Source organism: Papio anubis, chromosome 2 (assembly GCF_008728515.1).
Source record: "Papio anubis isolate 15944 chromosome 2, Panubis1.0, whole genome shotgun sequence".
NCBI classification, from domain to species: Eukaryota; Metazoa; Chordata; class Mammalia; order Primates; family Cercopithecidae; genus Papio; species Papio anubis.
Genome location: NC_044977.1, coordinates 55,813,174 through 55,828,232, shown reverse-complemented (window position 1 = coordinate 55,828,232; position 15,059 = coordinate 55,813,174). Strand labels below are relative to the sequence as shown.

The window sequence follows — 15,059 nt, the reverse complement described above, 5'->3', positions numbered from 1 at the left end:
GGGGAGAGTCCATAAGCTCTGGTATCTCTTCTCATACGGACACTAATCCCATCACTAGAGCTCCACTTTCATGACCTAATTTAAACCTAATTATCTCCCCAAGGCCTCATCTTCAAACACCAACACATTGGGGTTGGGGCTTCGACATAGGACTTTAGGGGGGGATAAAATTCACTCCATAGCATTCCACCTTTAACCTCCCAAATTCATGTTCTTCTCAAATGCAAAATACATCCATACCATCTCAACAGCCCCCAAAGTTTCAACTTATTCCAGTACCAACTCTAAAGTTTAAAATCTAAAGTCTCATCTAAATATCACCTAAATCAGATATGGATGAGACTCAAGGTATGAATCATCCTGAGGCAAAAATTCCTGTCCAGACTCATTCTCTTAATTACCAATGCTATTCTCTTTATACTAAAAGAGTCTCCTGAGCAATACTGTAAGTCAAGAAATCCTAAAACCTGGCTGCTCAGCTCAGTCACCTAGGGAGATTCATGTTGGTTTTAACTTAGTTTCCCAGACTCTACCCCCAGTCACAGTGATTCAGTGGATTTTGGTCAGTAAATCACATCCTTAATATGTGATATTGATTCAACAACAATTTTTTAAAAATTAATAAGTTGTTACTATTAAGTTGAATTATATGAAACTGACATTTTTGGTTAAGTCAAAAATGGACAAACATTGCAATTTCATGTGGTTCAAACAAACACTGCACTTAGTATGTGCTCTGTTCTAAGCACTTTACATGTATTAACTAGTTTGATCCTTACAGCAACCCTGAGGTTGGTACCAATATTAGTCACATTTGACAAGAAGGAAAAATGAAGCACAGGGCTCAGCCAACTTGCCAAAGATAACGGAACTAATATGTGGCAAAGGCAAGCACCACAGTCCATACTCTTAATATATTTTTTAATATACTTTTTAAATATACTTTTTAAAAATATACTTTTAATATATATTTTTAATATACAGTTCATACTCTTAATATGTTTACTTAAAATTACAGATGCTCCTTGACTTAACATGGGATTACATCCCAATAAACCCATCATAAATTGAAAATATCATAAGCCAAAATGTATTTAATATACCTATCTCTAACCTGGGAAAAGATTAAAATTCAAAATTCAAAGTATGGTTTCTATTGAATGTGTATCACTTCCACACCATCGTAAAGTTGAAAAATCCTAAGTCAAATCATCGTTAAGTCAGGGACTGACTATATCTATAAATATTTGTTTATAATAAATATATACTGTACATTTACACTATAAATAATGTATATGTATATAAATATGTACTATGTATAGTTATACTTATACAACATATTGTGTATATATATTATATATACATGTTACTATTGTACCTATATATAGTGTAAGTATATTATATATTATGTATACTTATATCAATTAAATAATATTTAATTAATAAGGTCACATGTGCCTTTTAAATTAATTTTTATAATAAGGCTGCTGCTTTCTCTTCTGCATAATCTTGTATATGTTTCCTTTCCTTTCCTTTTCTTTTGAAATGCAGAGAATCAGATATGGAGTCCTGAGTAGATCAAGCCCTAGGCTTAATTTCAGTCTACTAGACTACTACCAAATATGTACTGGTAAGCTGCAGACCAGCATAACTTATTTTCTAGTAGGCAACTATGACAACCCTTCCATTCAAGGGAGAATAGCTGAAGAGTTTTGAATTCATGTATTCCCAGAGGGCTTCATTTAAATCACCTATGAAGTTTGTCTTTCCATCCAAGAGAGTCCAAAAAAGATGTGTGGGTAGAGTAGGAGACGGTATAACAACAACAGTGAATTAAACAGTAGTTTCACAGAAACAGCCAAGCCTTGGGAGAGGGGCCATCTCTAATCCCAAGCAAGATACAGCAATCTGTTGGCTTTCAAACATCAAAAGAGCCTAGCATCTCAACAGTAAAAAGGAAATTTCTAAAACTTAAATCAATCCTTGTCGTATGAAATCTTAAGGACTTTATGAAAAAAGGAACTTTTTAGAAAGAAACATCTAAAGTGTCCAGTTAAAAGCAAAAACTCCAGTTCCCAGTGTGAAAAGAACAGGAGGTCCAAGAAAGCTGAGAGGGTTGGCATCTGCCTCCAGTTCTAATGTTAAGGGACAGTTAGTTGATAAGAGAATAACATCCCTCCAACTAAAGACTAGCATTTCAGAATTTCCAGAAGTGCAGCTCTGCATAATTGTATGTCCCTTTTGTATGTGTAACTATTTCTCTTCTCCTCTGTCTTGTTTCACAGTGCTGTTTCATGAGAATATAAAAGAAGACAAACACGTTTATTATATGCCTAACAGAATCTTACGTTGTCTCTTGAATTAGCAAAGGTTTCGTAAGTGGAACATTTCATATTTCAGTTTTTTTTAAAAAATGAAATAAAATTGCTTTTTACTCCTACACAATCTTTGATTAATTTTTTGAGTCAAAATCCACAAAAGGGAAAAAAAAAGATTGCTGGCCAAGCTTTAAATAGTGGTAATTTATCAGTGTCCACAAGCCAATTATTTCATCTAGGAGCAAATATTTTGATCATCTTCCATTATTAAGTGAGAAAAATTATACAAGTGCAAAGAAAATTGGCACTTGAGCATATCAGTCTATTAGCAAGACCATTTCTCACTTAATGGTGTTTTATGGGTTGGAGTAGGTCTGCCCCCTCTTGCCCCCAAAATACTCTTTAATAGCACAAATTTAGATCAATTTAATTGACCTGCATTCTGCCAAGGCAACCCACTCACACCTTTGTACCTGCAGAACTACAAATGTAGTGTTTATTACTCATATCCAAAAACCTAAACAGAACAAAACAAAATAAGATGATTTAAAAATGGTAAATCATGAAAAATCTAAGAAGCAGCAATAAATACCTAGGATTCTGGATCACCAATTCTAGTCAATCCAAGATGATATCAGAACATGACAGACCTGGCTTCTACTAAAGCCCTGGGGGCTTTGTATCATTAAAACACTACAGACCCAGAGCCAATTTTAGACATGATGGGACTTGTGACAACTGGTGTTTAGCAGAAAAGGCCTACTGAATATTGAGACTTCACAAGTGAAAAAAAAGTGCTCATAAAATAAAAAAATCATTACTGAAATGTCCCTCCACTGACTTCCTCTTAAAGAATGGCATAAGTGACAGCTATAAGTCATGAAGAAGCGAGCAAAGAACATATATCCCTAGGGAGGCAAACAGAAGACAAGCACTTACATTGTGGGGGCTACTTGAGAAACTGGTTTCTGAACTGCCTGAATCTACACACTGACAGAAAAGGGAACCTGGTTGAGGGCCACTGAGAACAAAAGCAAAGGTCTGGACTAGTACCACACTCACTGGCCACTGTGCCTCCCTCAGCTCAGCAAGGAAGAGAAACCCCCAACCTTCTGCCTGGGGGGAGAAAGAAGGAAAACACGGTCCAATGTTCTAGCTTTTCCAAGAGATGCCCATAGGACTGGCTTCTGTCTCACCTCACTAAGCATGAACCCAGCATGTTCTAGGTGAATGCAGTCTGCTAAAAGAGCTGGGTAGCTTGCTACTGATCCAGAGGACCCATAGTACAGCAGACAGAGGCTGATATAGCTCTGTGGCTTATCTTGGGAGGGGAGGCAGGGAGAGAATAGTGGAGTGTGTGACCAACATTTGACCTTTTCAAAGGACTGCCTAAGGGAACGGTTTCTGTCTCACTCAACTTGGGGTGGTTTGGATCAGCATACTTCAGATGCTTGAGAGCAGCTGAAAACAAAAAAGAGGTCAATGGCTTACATCAACTCTGGAGAACCTGCAATACCATGGACAGACACACGAGAGAGAAAAATACCAGCTAATGAAAAAACTGATCAAAGCTCTCCACTTGGGAATTTATAATCACAAGTCCAGGGAAGACACATCCACAGAAAAGGCTTAAGAGGCCCCTAGAATCTGCAGTCAAGCTGACTAGTAAAGGGCTTTCTCTATATGGTAGTGCCCACTTATCCACAGGAGAGACATTCCATAAACCACAATGGATGCCTAAAACCACAGATAGTACTGAATCCTATTTATACTACGTTTTTTCCTATACATACTTACCTATGATAAAGTTTAATTTATTAATAAGACACAGGAAGAGATTAGGAACAATAACTAATAACATAGAATTAAAACAATATACTACAACAAAAGTTATGTAAATGCGGTCTTTCTCTCAAAATATCTTGTGGGGTACTGTAGATTGTACTGTAGATCTTAGCAACATACAATTTTCTTTCCTTTCCTTGTTAAGAACTTTCATCTTTCACTTAAAGGAAGCATTTTATGATTTCTCTTTGTCATATTGAATTGCCAGCATCACTACTTGTGTGCTTTGGGGCTACTATTAAGTAAAATAAGGGCTACTTGAACACAATTACTGTGTTCTGCAACACAGTTACAATTACTACCATATTGCAACAATCAATCTGATAACTGGGATGGTCACTAAGCGATTAACGGTGGATAGCATATGTAACATGAATACACTTGACAAAGGGATGATTCCCATCATGCGCAGGATGGCACAAGATTTCATCAGTGCTTTACTTAGAACATCGTGCAATTTAAAACTTATGAATTACTTATTTTCAGAATTTCCCATTTAGTATTTTCAGACTGCAGTTGACCACAGGTAACTGAAACCACAGATAAGTGGGGAATACAGTACAAAGCCAGTCTATAACAAAGCCACTGTGAGGGAGTGAGGCCCTGTCTCCCAAACAAAACAAAACAAAAACAAACAAACAAAAATAATGTTATTAGCTATGTTACAAACTAAAGGAAGAATATCATATAAGTATCTCCATAGATGCAGAAAATACTTCACAAAATTCAACACCCATTTATGATTTAAAAAAAAAAAATTCTCTCACCTAACCAGGAGTAGAGAAGTGCCTCGACTTGGTAAGTTTATGAAAACATATTAAGAATATAAAAAAACTTGCAGCTAACATCATACTTAATGGTAAAAGACTGAATGCTTTCCCCATAAAATAAGAGTAAGGACAGGATGTCCGTCCACACCACTTCCAACACTGTACTTGAGGTACTAGCCTGTGTAACAAAAAGAAATATAAAGGCGTATAGATCAGAAAGGAAGAAGTAAAACTGTCTTTACCCACAAATGACATGATTGTGTATGCAAAAATTTCTAAGGAATTAACAAAAAATATGCCGGAATTAAGTGAATTTAGTGCAGTCAGAAGACGAAAGGTCAATATAAGTTATATTTCTTTGTGCAAGGTCTGTGCAATGAAAATCAAACAACACTGTTGAGAGAAATAAAGATAGAGAAGTATATCATATTCACACATTGAAGACTCGACATTGTTAAGATGTCAGTTCTCCCAAATTGATCTCTAGATTCAATACAATTCTAGTGAACATCCCAGCAGCCTTTTGGTAGAAACTGACAACCTGATTTTAAGTTATATATGGAAATGCATTTAAAATGCAAAGATCCTAAAAGAACCAAAGAAAAAAAAGTTGAAGGACTTACAACGCCTGACTTCAAGACTTACTACAAAGCCACAGTAATCAAGATAGTGTGGTACTGACACAAGGACAGACATATATGAGTCTAGCATATAAGCATTTAAAAATATTGCACCTTGAGGTATTTACTGCAATAGGGGTTATCCTATCATTGTTCAGGAGCTAGACAAACAGTTTACAGATTATTTAGGTTCATGCTCTTTCTTGTCCTCTATTTTCAAGTTGATTTATCTTGGAAAGCTAAAAAACAGTAAACTTAGGTCTAAAAAAATAGTTTTAGTGGGCAGTAGTTTTGGTGAAAAAGTTTCTAAGATCAATGGAACAAAAAAGTCCAGAAATAGACTACAGATGGCTAGCTGAGGTCATACTGACTGAGATGCGGAGAAATTTATCAGATAATAAAAATGTTCAGTATCTTAATTGCAGTCGTTACACAGCATACACATTTGTCAAAATTCATTAACACTTTTATACTTTAATGCGCACTTAAAATGGATATATTTTACTGTATGTAAATTATACCCAAATAAAGATGATGTTAAAATATATTTTAAAACAATCTCCAAAACTTAACTTGGTTTTTAATGCGAATCTTGTCTGGAAGAAAACTAACATTATTAAGGACTCATAATGTGCAGTGAGTTCTGCACATTTAATTCTCACAAACATTTTCTGAAGTAGTAATTACTCACCAGATTTTCAAGAGTCAAGCCCAAGGATGTCTCTAAAGCCCGTGTTTCCATCATTGTTATCCTCTTATTATGTCTTCTCTACATAAACTTTTTCACCAAAGCTACTACCAACTAAAACCAATTTCTTAGACCTAAGTTGACTGTTTTTTAACTTTCCAAGATAAATCAAAAATAGAGGACAAGAAAGACCATGAACCTAAAATCCTAAATAACCCATAAACTGTGTGTCTAGCTCCTCAACAATGACAGGGTAACCCCTATGCACTAAATATCTCAAGGTACAATATTTTTAAATGCTTATATACTAGACTCATAAAGAGAAGTACAAACAAATTCCATCGTGAGTCTTTCCAGCATCACATAGCAGTTAAGTTATAAAACTGTCTGTAATAAAGCCAGTGATAGAATTCTCCCACTGGGGAAATACTGCTACAGAATTTTTAAACTTTGAAATTCTATATCAAGTACTACTTGATGGAACCACCTATCTGTTACCCTGTTAAAAACAAAAATTCTGAAACTTAACATCAAAAAGCACTTTGGCAAATAAAGAACCACTTATTGTGACCAAAAATTTTACTGCCATGAATGCTATAAAAGGCATAAAAATATCAAGGAGGAACGAGGTAGAAAATATAGAAGCCTTGTAAAAACCTTCAATATTCAAGAGGAAGGCAGTGAAAAAGACCTTCTGAAAAACTACAAGATAGAAGAGCTAAAGGTGAAACATAAATATGTGCACGTATCTTTGGTGTTAAATTAACACTACCTCATGTAAAAATCGCAATTTACTAACTCACAGGAACAAAGCATACTTACAGTTATGTGAACACTGAGGTATTATCATTGCAATGTTGAAATACTCGAAGCAAATTCCACACCGCAGCAAATCATCTATTGTCTGTAATGCAAATGTGCATATATACGTATCAGAAAGACATCAAAATTGGAAGTCTTGTCACAAAAGTTTTTCTCTATCCCCTAAAAAAAATTCAAATTCTTTGTCAAATACACAAATTCAAAAGCTAACTCCAGATAAACTGCAAGGGATCTTGACAAATAAAGAAAAATTTCTCTCATATGACTCTTATACATTCAGTCTCAGGTTGCCCAAATTGCTTTAGACAGCTAAAGATGATGGTGCACCGATTCTTGTGCCATATTGTCATCCCTTCACATAAAGGCTACTGTACTTCGGTTCCACTTCTAATGCACTTCCAGCTCTTACTCCAAGCCTCCTCCTCTTCGGACTCCAATACTTAGCCTATAGTCACTATTGGGTGAAAGGTGGCCATTGCCACCACACAGGTTAAGGATCAAATCAAAGAATGTTAAAGCCAAACACTAGAAACTGTCTAGTCAAAAGAGGAAACTGGTATCAAGAGCCGGCACAGAATAGTAGGCATTAGTCAAGTCAAAACCAAAATTCCTGTCTCCCTTCTGGCAGTCTAGTGCTTTCTGCATGGTACTACGCAATGGAGCCAAATGAGGAAGCCCGGAAAGAGCTGGGGCAGTGAAAGCAGAGGAAGGGAAAGTGGACAACTTGGAAAGAGAGATGTGTGCCAACCTGGAATGCAATCCAAAAGGAAAGGAACTACTTTTGCAACTTAAAATCTTTCAAATTGTTTAAAATAGTATTCCATTCAATAGAAATATTTTTTAAAAGGAGGAAGCTCTCGGCAGGAGGATCACTTGAGTCCAGGCGTAGGCTACAGTGAGCCCACACCACACCACTGTACTCCAGCTTGCATGACAGAGCGAAACTGATGATGCTCTCCTTCATACTGGTATGAAAAGATTGCCAAGATAAGTGAAAAAAGGAAATAAGGTACAGACAGTACATATTCTATGCTACCGTTTTTTTAAAGGAAGAGGTGAATAAGAATGTGTTCTAATAGGCCCAGCATGGTGGCTCTTGCCTGTAATCCTAGCACTTTGGGAGGCCAAGGCAGGAGAATTGTTTGAGTCCAGGAGTTCGAGACCAGCCTGGGCAAAATAGCAAAAATCCACGTCTATAAAAAATTTTAAAATTCGTTGGGCGTAGTGACGCATGCCTATAGTCCCAGCTACTCAGGAGGCTGAGGTGTAAGGATTGCTTTAGCCCAGGAGTTCAAGGCTGCAGTGAGCTGTGATTGTCACTGCACTCCAGTATGGGCGACAATGAGACCCTATCTCAAAAAAGAAAAAAAAGGAAAAAAGAATGCATTCTGTTTTCATCGTAAATATAAATAAATTATGAGAATATGAACAAGAAGTCATAAATAATGATCAGGGCCAGGAACATGGTAAGAAGAAGACTTTTACTTTTTATTTGATGTGTATTTTGAACCATGTGAACCTATTACCTGAATTTTAAAAATTTAAACAAAAAAAGACTAATGTCACTAATGGTTCATATGATGAAATATTAGGCAGTCATTAAAGAACATGCTTTCAAAGGATAATTAATGCCATAGGAAAATAAAAATCAGAAAATAAATCTATGCCAATAATACATAACAACTCTGCAGTTTAATCTTCAGAGCAATCTTACGAAGTCCACAGCATCAGTATCCCAATTTTAAAAATAAAGCCTATAGAGTTCCTAAGTTGGCTGGATCAAACCCAAGAAGTTGACTCCACAGTGGTCCCAAATTTTAAATGCATAAAAACCAAAGGAAAATAAAGTAAAATGTTAAACACTGGTTCTCTGGGTGGTAGAATCATGGATGGTTTTATTTTTCTCCTTTATCTTACTCTGAATTTTAATTTTTTTCTACTGTGTACACATATTACATTTACGATCTGCCAAAAACAGTAAATTTTTGTTAAAGTAAAACCTGCCAAAATCTTCCATTATTGTGGATGGTAAGCTGTCACAGACACAAAAATTAAGAGCAGAGGTAGGCCCAGAAGCCAGAACCAGTCTATCATATCACACTTTCTTATCTATGCCATCCTCTTCTGGTGGAGGAATGATTCTGAAAGATCTGTAAAGCACAATTTGTGGAAGTTGACACTACATCAGATGAGCTATTTCTGTTAAAATTTCTGGTCATGTCACTCCAAGACAGTAACATGCATATCACATGTGCCTCAACCAACCAAACAAAAAATGATGCCTAAATAGAGAGTGGCCAGCAGATCCCCCAAAATTTCTTTACTTTAGAGAGAGAGAAAGTGAAAGAGAGAAGTAGAAAACAGGTGGAAAAATGTAATAATTACAAAAATATTCTTTAAGTTTTTGGGGTTACAGATTCCTTTGAAAATTGAATGAAAACTATGGACTCTCTTCTCAGAAAAATATACATACAAAAATTTTACAAATAACTTGAGACTCCAAAGTCTTTCTGTGGATCCTAAGTTAGCAACCATGCATTCTGAGTCAGACTTCTATTCAATAAAAGAAGTAACTTCAGTCAGATCTGCTTCTGGGATCTGATAGTTCTTTGTCCCTGGAAGAATTCAAGCAAAAATTAAGTGAGAAATTGGCAGATGTGTTATACAAGAGGTTAAAATACTGAAAGGGACTGGTTTTCTAACCTTAAGATTCCATGATTCTAATGTGAGCAAAAAATGTGGGCTCAATCAACTCTCTGGTTGAACACTCACTGAACACTCTGTGGTGCCAAACTCTACATTCAGTGCTGTGGTGGGATACCAAAGTCAGAGAAGACATGGAACCCGCCTCTAAAGAACACTGAAATTGTGGGAATATGTAAAGTATGCTTAAATCTACAAAGCAGGAGCTTTACAGGTTACAGAGCTCTTTTACTTTCCTTATCCAAGTCAAGCTTCATGACAACAAATTAAAAGGGGAGAGAAGCACTTAACACCGTGCTAATAATAATAAAATACATTCATTGAATGCTTACTACATTCCAAATACTTTCAATCAAGCAACAAATATTTGAGCACCCACTTTGTGTCAGGCACTGCATTAAGCACGTGAATACACAGCAGAATCTGTGCCCACATACATCAACTAATTTATTTAATCAATCCTATGAACTGTTTATTTTTGTCTCTAATTTATAGTTGAAGAAATTCAGGCTCAGAGAGGTTAAGTTACTAACTGAAGGTCACACAGTTAAGAGGCAGAGAGGAGATTTCACCCAGGACCACTGGAACTCATATCTGTGCTCTTCTCCACTGCATCCTGGTACCAAGCCCACCACAACTTCAAAACTACAGTTTTCCTGGATCATTTCACAATGTCAGCTTCTCGTCATGCAGGTATCTCAAGTCCGCAAGCACTCTAGATGTCACTGATAACAGCAGAAAGAACAAGGCCTACTTACTTTAGCCTTCATTTAATTCTAAAGTCAAATTTATGAGTCAGTGGGACAGATACTATAATCCCCAAATCTACAAAACTGAGGAAGAGAAGAAGGCTATCTTAGCCACTGTCAGAAACGGAAATAATCACAGAGCAAGAAGAAACTAAGCAACTGATTTTTAGCCAGCACAGCAAAGTTCATCTGCTCTTGAGCAAATCCAGGGCCCACCGCTACAGTAAATGGAAACTGGTATGCCTTGCTGAAACCAAAAGTGGCCACAAAAATAAATGTTATTTAAGTGAAATCATTAGATGCAATGCAAGATCAGCGCTGGGCCTGAGTCCTGATCTCTGTTTAAAAGACGGAGAGATGAGCAATTGTTAGAGAAGAGTGAGGGTGTGTTAGAGAGGAGTTGGGGCAGCATGTCACAACAAACTAGCACTAGGTTTATTGAGAATAATCAGAAGAAATGAAAGAGCCCGTAAAGGAGACTACCTGCTCGGCTACGTGATTACATACATGTTATCTGATAAACTTTCCACCCAAAACCATGTCCGGTGTCACTGTTTAGTGCTTGACACAAAGTAAGCTTTCAGTAAAGATCAGCTGTCGATGTCATTGTTTAGAATAACTGCTCTTCTCCCTGTTATTGTTGGGATTGGATCGCAGAATATCTGGTTCCATAAGACTGCCAACCTCAGCTCACCAGGCTTGTCCTTGGCACTTATCAGAGGAATAAACTGAGACCCAGAGCCACGCGGTTGGCTAGTGGCAGAGCAGAGCTGTGTACCCTGGCCCAGGGCTACGCTCGCGCCGCATCCTTTCTCCTTAAGGCGAAGACATCCTCCTCAAAGGGAGGGACCTCCCCCCGCAGACACCCGGGAGCTCCCAACCTCTCCGAAGCACTCACCTTCATGACTGCCAGGCCCGGAGGCCACTGAGGCTCGGCCAGGGAGTCCATGGTCTCTCCCGAAGATGCTAGGGGTCCGCCACCCACTAGCCTCTGGCGCTCCAATACCACTCGAAATTCCCCGCGCTACTGCATTACGTCAGCAACCCGCGACGCGCCTGAGGCGGCGCGGAGCCTGCCGGAAGTTGTAGTAGTATGTGGGCGGGGCGCCGCTTACGGTGCTTGTACTGCGCATGCGCCAGGCTTCTGCCACACTTACCTTGAAGAAAGTGAGTGGGTTAGAAAACCTAGAGCCAGTTGAATGTTAAGAAAAGATAGCCAGGAATCAAACCAAATCCAGACCACGACAGATCTGTCAAGGTCTAAGCTCATGACCCGCTTCGGGTCGCCCACCCTGATCGCAATGACGATCCGTCCCTGCTCTGAACAGAAGTTTTTATATCCATTACTTTCTCTCTCCCGTTTTACAACACTGGGAGGTAGATGTTATCATTGTTAGTTTACACAAGAGGAAGGCTGCGCCCGAAAAAGAGGATAGAGTTTCGAGTCAGATTCCAAATAAGATATCTGGGCTTTAAAAGGGAGCTCTTGCTTTTATTCATATTAAGGAAGGAGACCACTGCTACTCCTGCTGCCGTCCTCCCCACACCTTGCCTGGTTCACAAGACAGAAGAAAAGAGAGAAAGCAAACAGTTAGAAAGAAACAAAAGTAAGATAAATAGCCAGACAACCTTGGCACTACCATCCGGCCCTAAGAGTTAAAAAAAAAAAAAAGTAATAATAATAACATCAACCTGGCCTAAACTACTTGTGTTATCTGTAAATTCCAGACACTGTATGAAAAAAGCATTGTAAAACTTTTTGTTCTGTTAGCTGATTCGCGTAGCTCCCAGGCATGTTTCCACGCTTGCTCGATTTATCACGACCCTTTCATGTGGACCCCTTAAAGTTGTAAGCCTTTAAAAAGGCCAAGAATTTCTTTCTCGGGGAGCTCGGCTCTTAAGACATGCATCTGCCAATGCTCCTGGCTGAATAAAAAACCTCTTCCTTCTTTAACCAGTGTCTGAGAAGTTTTGTCTGTGGCTCGTCCTGCTACAATATTAAAATTTTAATGTACAGTTTTTCTTCAGAGAGAAGCACTGTTAACTTTGGCATATAGCCCTCCAGATACTTCCTAGGCAGACTGACAAACATTCTTTGCTTGAGCGAACTTTAATCAGGCTCCTGAACCTTCTCCTAGGCCAATCTGTGTACTTCCTTAAAAAATCCAGTTTTAGCAAAAAAAAAACCCTGCTAAATCAAGTTACCAAGAATCCCCACTTTTGATATGTGATCACCCTTGATATCTGATGGGTTCCTCATCCTCCACTGTCCCCCAGTTGATGTCTGATCACCCTGGCCTCTTCAGCAAGAATCTACTGTTACCCCTGATGTTTCCTCTTAGTAATTTTTCGTGCACTGCTCCCCACCCTGCTTCCTGTCTATAAATTTCCATTTGCTCATGTTGCATTCAGAGTTGAGCCCAGTCTTCACCAATTACAAGACCCAGTTGCAGTGGTCTGTATACCTACTTGAATTGTCCTGATTAAGTCTTCCTTATTGTGCTTTAACAAGTATCATTGGACAATTTTTTTCTTAAACAAGATACAAACATAGATACTTTTTTTCATACATGTTATATTAAATGCATAGCTCTGCCAACTTGAGGGTTTTGTTTGTTTACTTAACCATACCACCATACCTCTTGAGACCTCTACATGTTGTACATATAAATTTATCTCATTCCTTCTAATAGCTAGATAGACCATAATATGGATGTACTACAATTTATTTGTGTAGTTCTGTATTATGGGGCATGTAGGTTGTTTCCAGCTCTTTTTGCTATTGCAAAGAGCTGCAGTGAACATGCTATCTCTATAAATCTTGGCACACTTTAGTCAAGATATCTGGGGATGATTTTCTATAAATGGAACTGATAGGTCAATTCGTGTGCTCTCTGTGATAGGTAGCATTAAATGGTCCTGCAGTAAGGCTACACTGATACATTTGCACTTTCACCAAGAGATTATAAGAGTGCTTGTTTCCAAATGTGAAGCACTAATTAGCACGCCACTCAGCCTGTCTGTTCAACTCAGCATTCACCAACTGCCTTCTGTAGGCCTCTGTTGCATCAAGTCTTACAGGCAGCAAGTAGCACAGATGTGGCTCAGGGCAGAACCCTGCAGCTTGCCATGTCATTGTCGCCCCACGTGGTCCATGCACTACTTCATTTCACAAATTTTTTTGAATGCTTACAATGGGCCAGATGCTTGAGCTTTCCTGGGAAACAGGCGGAGGTCAGATTGTTATTGCCATCTTACAGATGAGGACACTGAGGTTCAGAGAGCTTGAGACTTCACTGCTGTGAGCTCTCTTCATAAGAACCCTCTGGCCTCTGAGCCAAAGCTGTAGTAAATTGATTTTTCCCAGCTTGCGCCCAAATACTTGCTGGGCAATCATATTAATACTAAAAGCATTTAGAGAAAGGACTTTAATAGCCACTACAATAATAGCTGACATTTATTAGGACCTTGTTATGCAAAGCGCCGTTCTAAGTTTTTTACACGTATGTACTTATTTGACTTATTCACAGGGCACCCTGCTGGTAGCGGAAGATGAAATATTTGAACTCAGGCAGTCTGGCTCAAGAGTCCGTATTAACCACTACAGAATATTCTCATAAGGCCTTCATCATGAGAACTGAGTCTCAGAGAGGCAAGGGGACTCATATAAACCACAGTTTGTGCGTGGCATTGTCCAGGACTGAACCTAGGTCTTTTAACCTCAAGCCAGAAGAAATCACCCATAGATTTTTTTTTTTTTTTTTTTTTTTTTTTTTGAGAAACAGTTAAGCAAACCAAGTCAAGGGGCAGAGTCAGGTCTGAGAATCAGATTGTTGGACCTAGTGGGACTCCCAACAGGAAGATGAGGAATGGAGGTTTACGGTGCCCACCCCCGCCCCCCGCTTTGTATCAGCCAATCATAGAACGGCATGCAAATAAATGCCATGCTGAACTGGAAAATGTTGGATAGTTCTGGATGCGGGAGAAGTGGGGTCTTAGAGAGACAAGGGACCTTAAGACCAGGTCCGTGGCCTGAGTAAACCAGTAATCGTTTTTTTCACAGTACTAGTTGGACAAGGTAATTAGGTTTAAGGTGACAAATGGCTGGAAAGGTGAGAGAGGAAGAGAGAGGAGATGAGAAAAAAGAGAAAGAATGGGGAAGGAGAAAGGGAGAGAGAGAAAAGACAGGGACAAAAATGTACTCTTTGCATTCAACCATGGAGACAGATTTGGAAGAAGGCAGTACTTGTTGGTCCTGGGGCCAAAATTCATTTCCCTATTTATGGAGAGCCTCCAGGACAGAACCCGGTGCCATTCATCTCTGAGTGTCTGCCAATAGCTGCTGGGTGAGGCTGAATGAATGGATGAATCACCCATTAAGCCCACGTTCCCATAAATCTTTTCCTCCCAGGCTGAGCGTTTCTCTTCCTGCCGTCTTCAGCTGTACCCAGGGAGATAGATCCCATCAAGCCCACCTCTGAGCCTAGGAAGGAAAGTTCAAGAACACAAGCTCACTTTGAGCTCAGGAGAAGGCATTTGTCTTG

The 15,059-nt window shown here is 38.7% G+C and overlaps 1 protein-coding gene across 5 annotated transcripts in view; it reads right to left on the bottom strand.

Annotated features, from left to right (window-relative positions):
• Window positions 1–11,787, bottom strand: part of RAD18 (RAD18 E3 ubiquitin protein ligase) — an 82,703-nt gene extending 70,916 nt beyond the window's left edge. Inside the window, exons 1-2 of one of the 5 annotated variants that reach the window (XM_021934219.2) lie at window positions 11,414–11,787; window positions 7,064–7,145 (exon numbers count right to left, since the gene is read on the bottom strand). In XM_021934219.2, coding sequence (XP_021789911.2) covers window positions 7,064–7,145; window positions 11,414–11,464 — 133 coding nt within the window. In that variant the 5' untranslated portion in view covers window positions 11,465–11,787. Of the gene's footprint in view, window positions 1–7,063; window positions 7,226–11,413 lie in introns of all 5 variants that reach the window. The other 4 variants (XM_017955271.3, XM_017955270.3, XM_009200285.3 and 1 more) reach the window with 4 other exon arrangements.
• Between the last annotated feature and the right edge of the window lie 3,272 nt (window positions 11,788–15,059).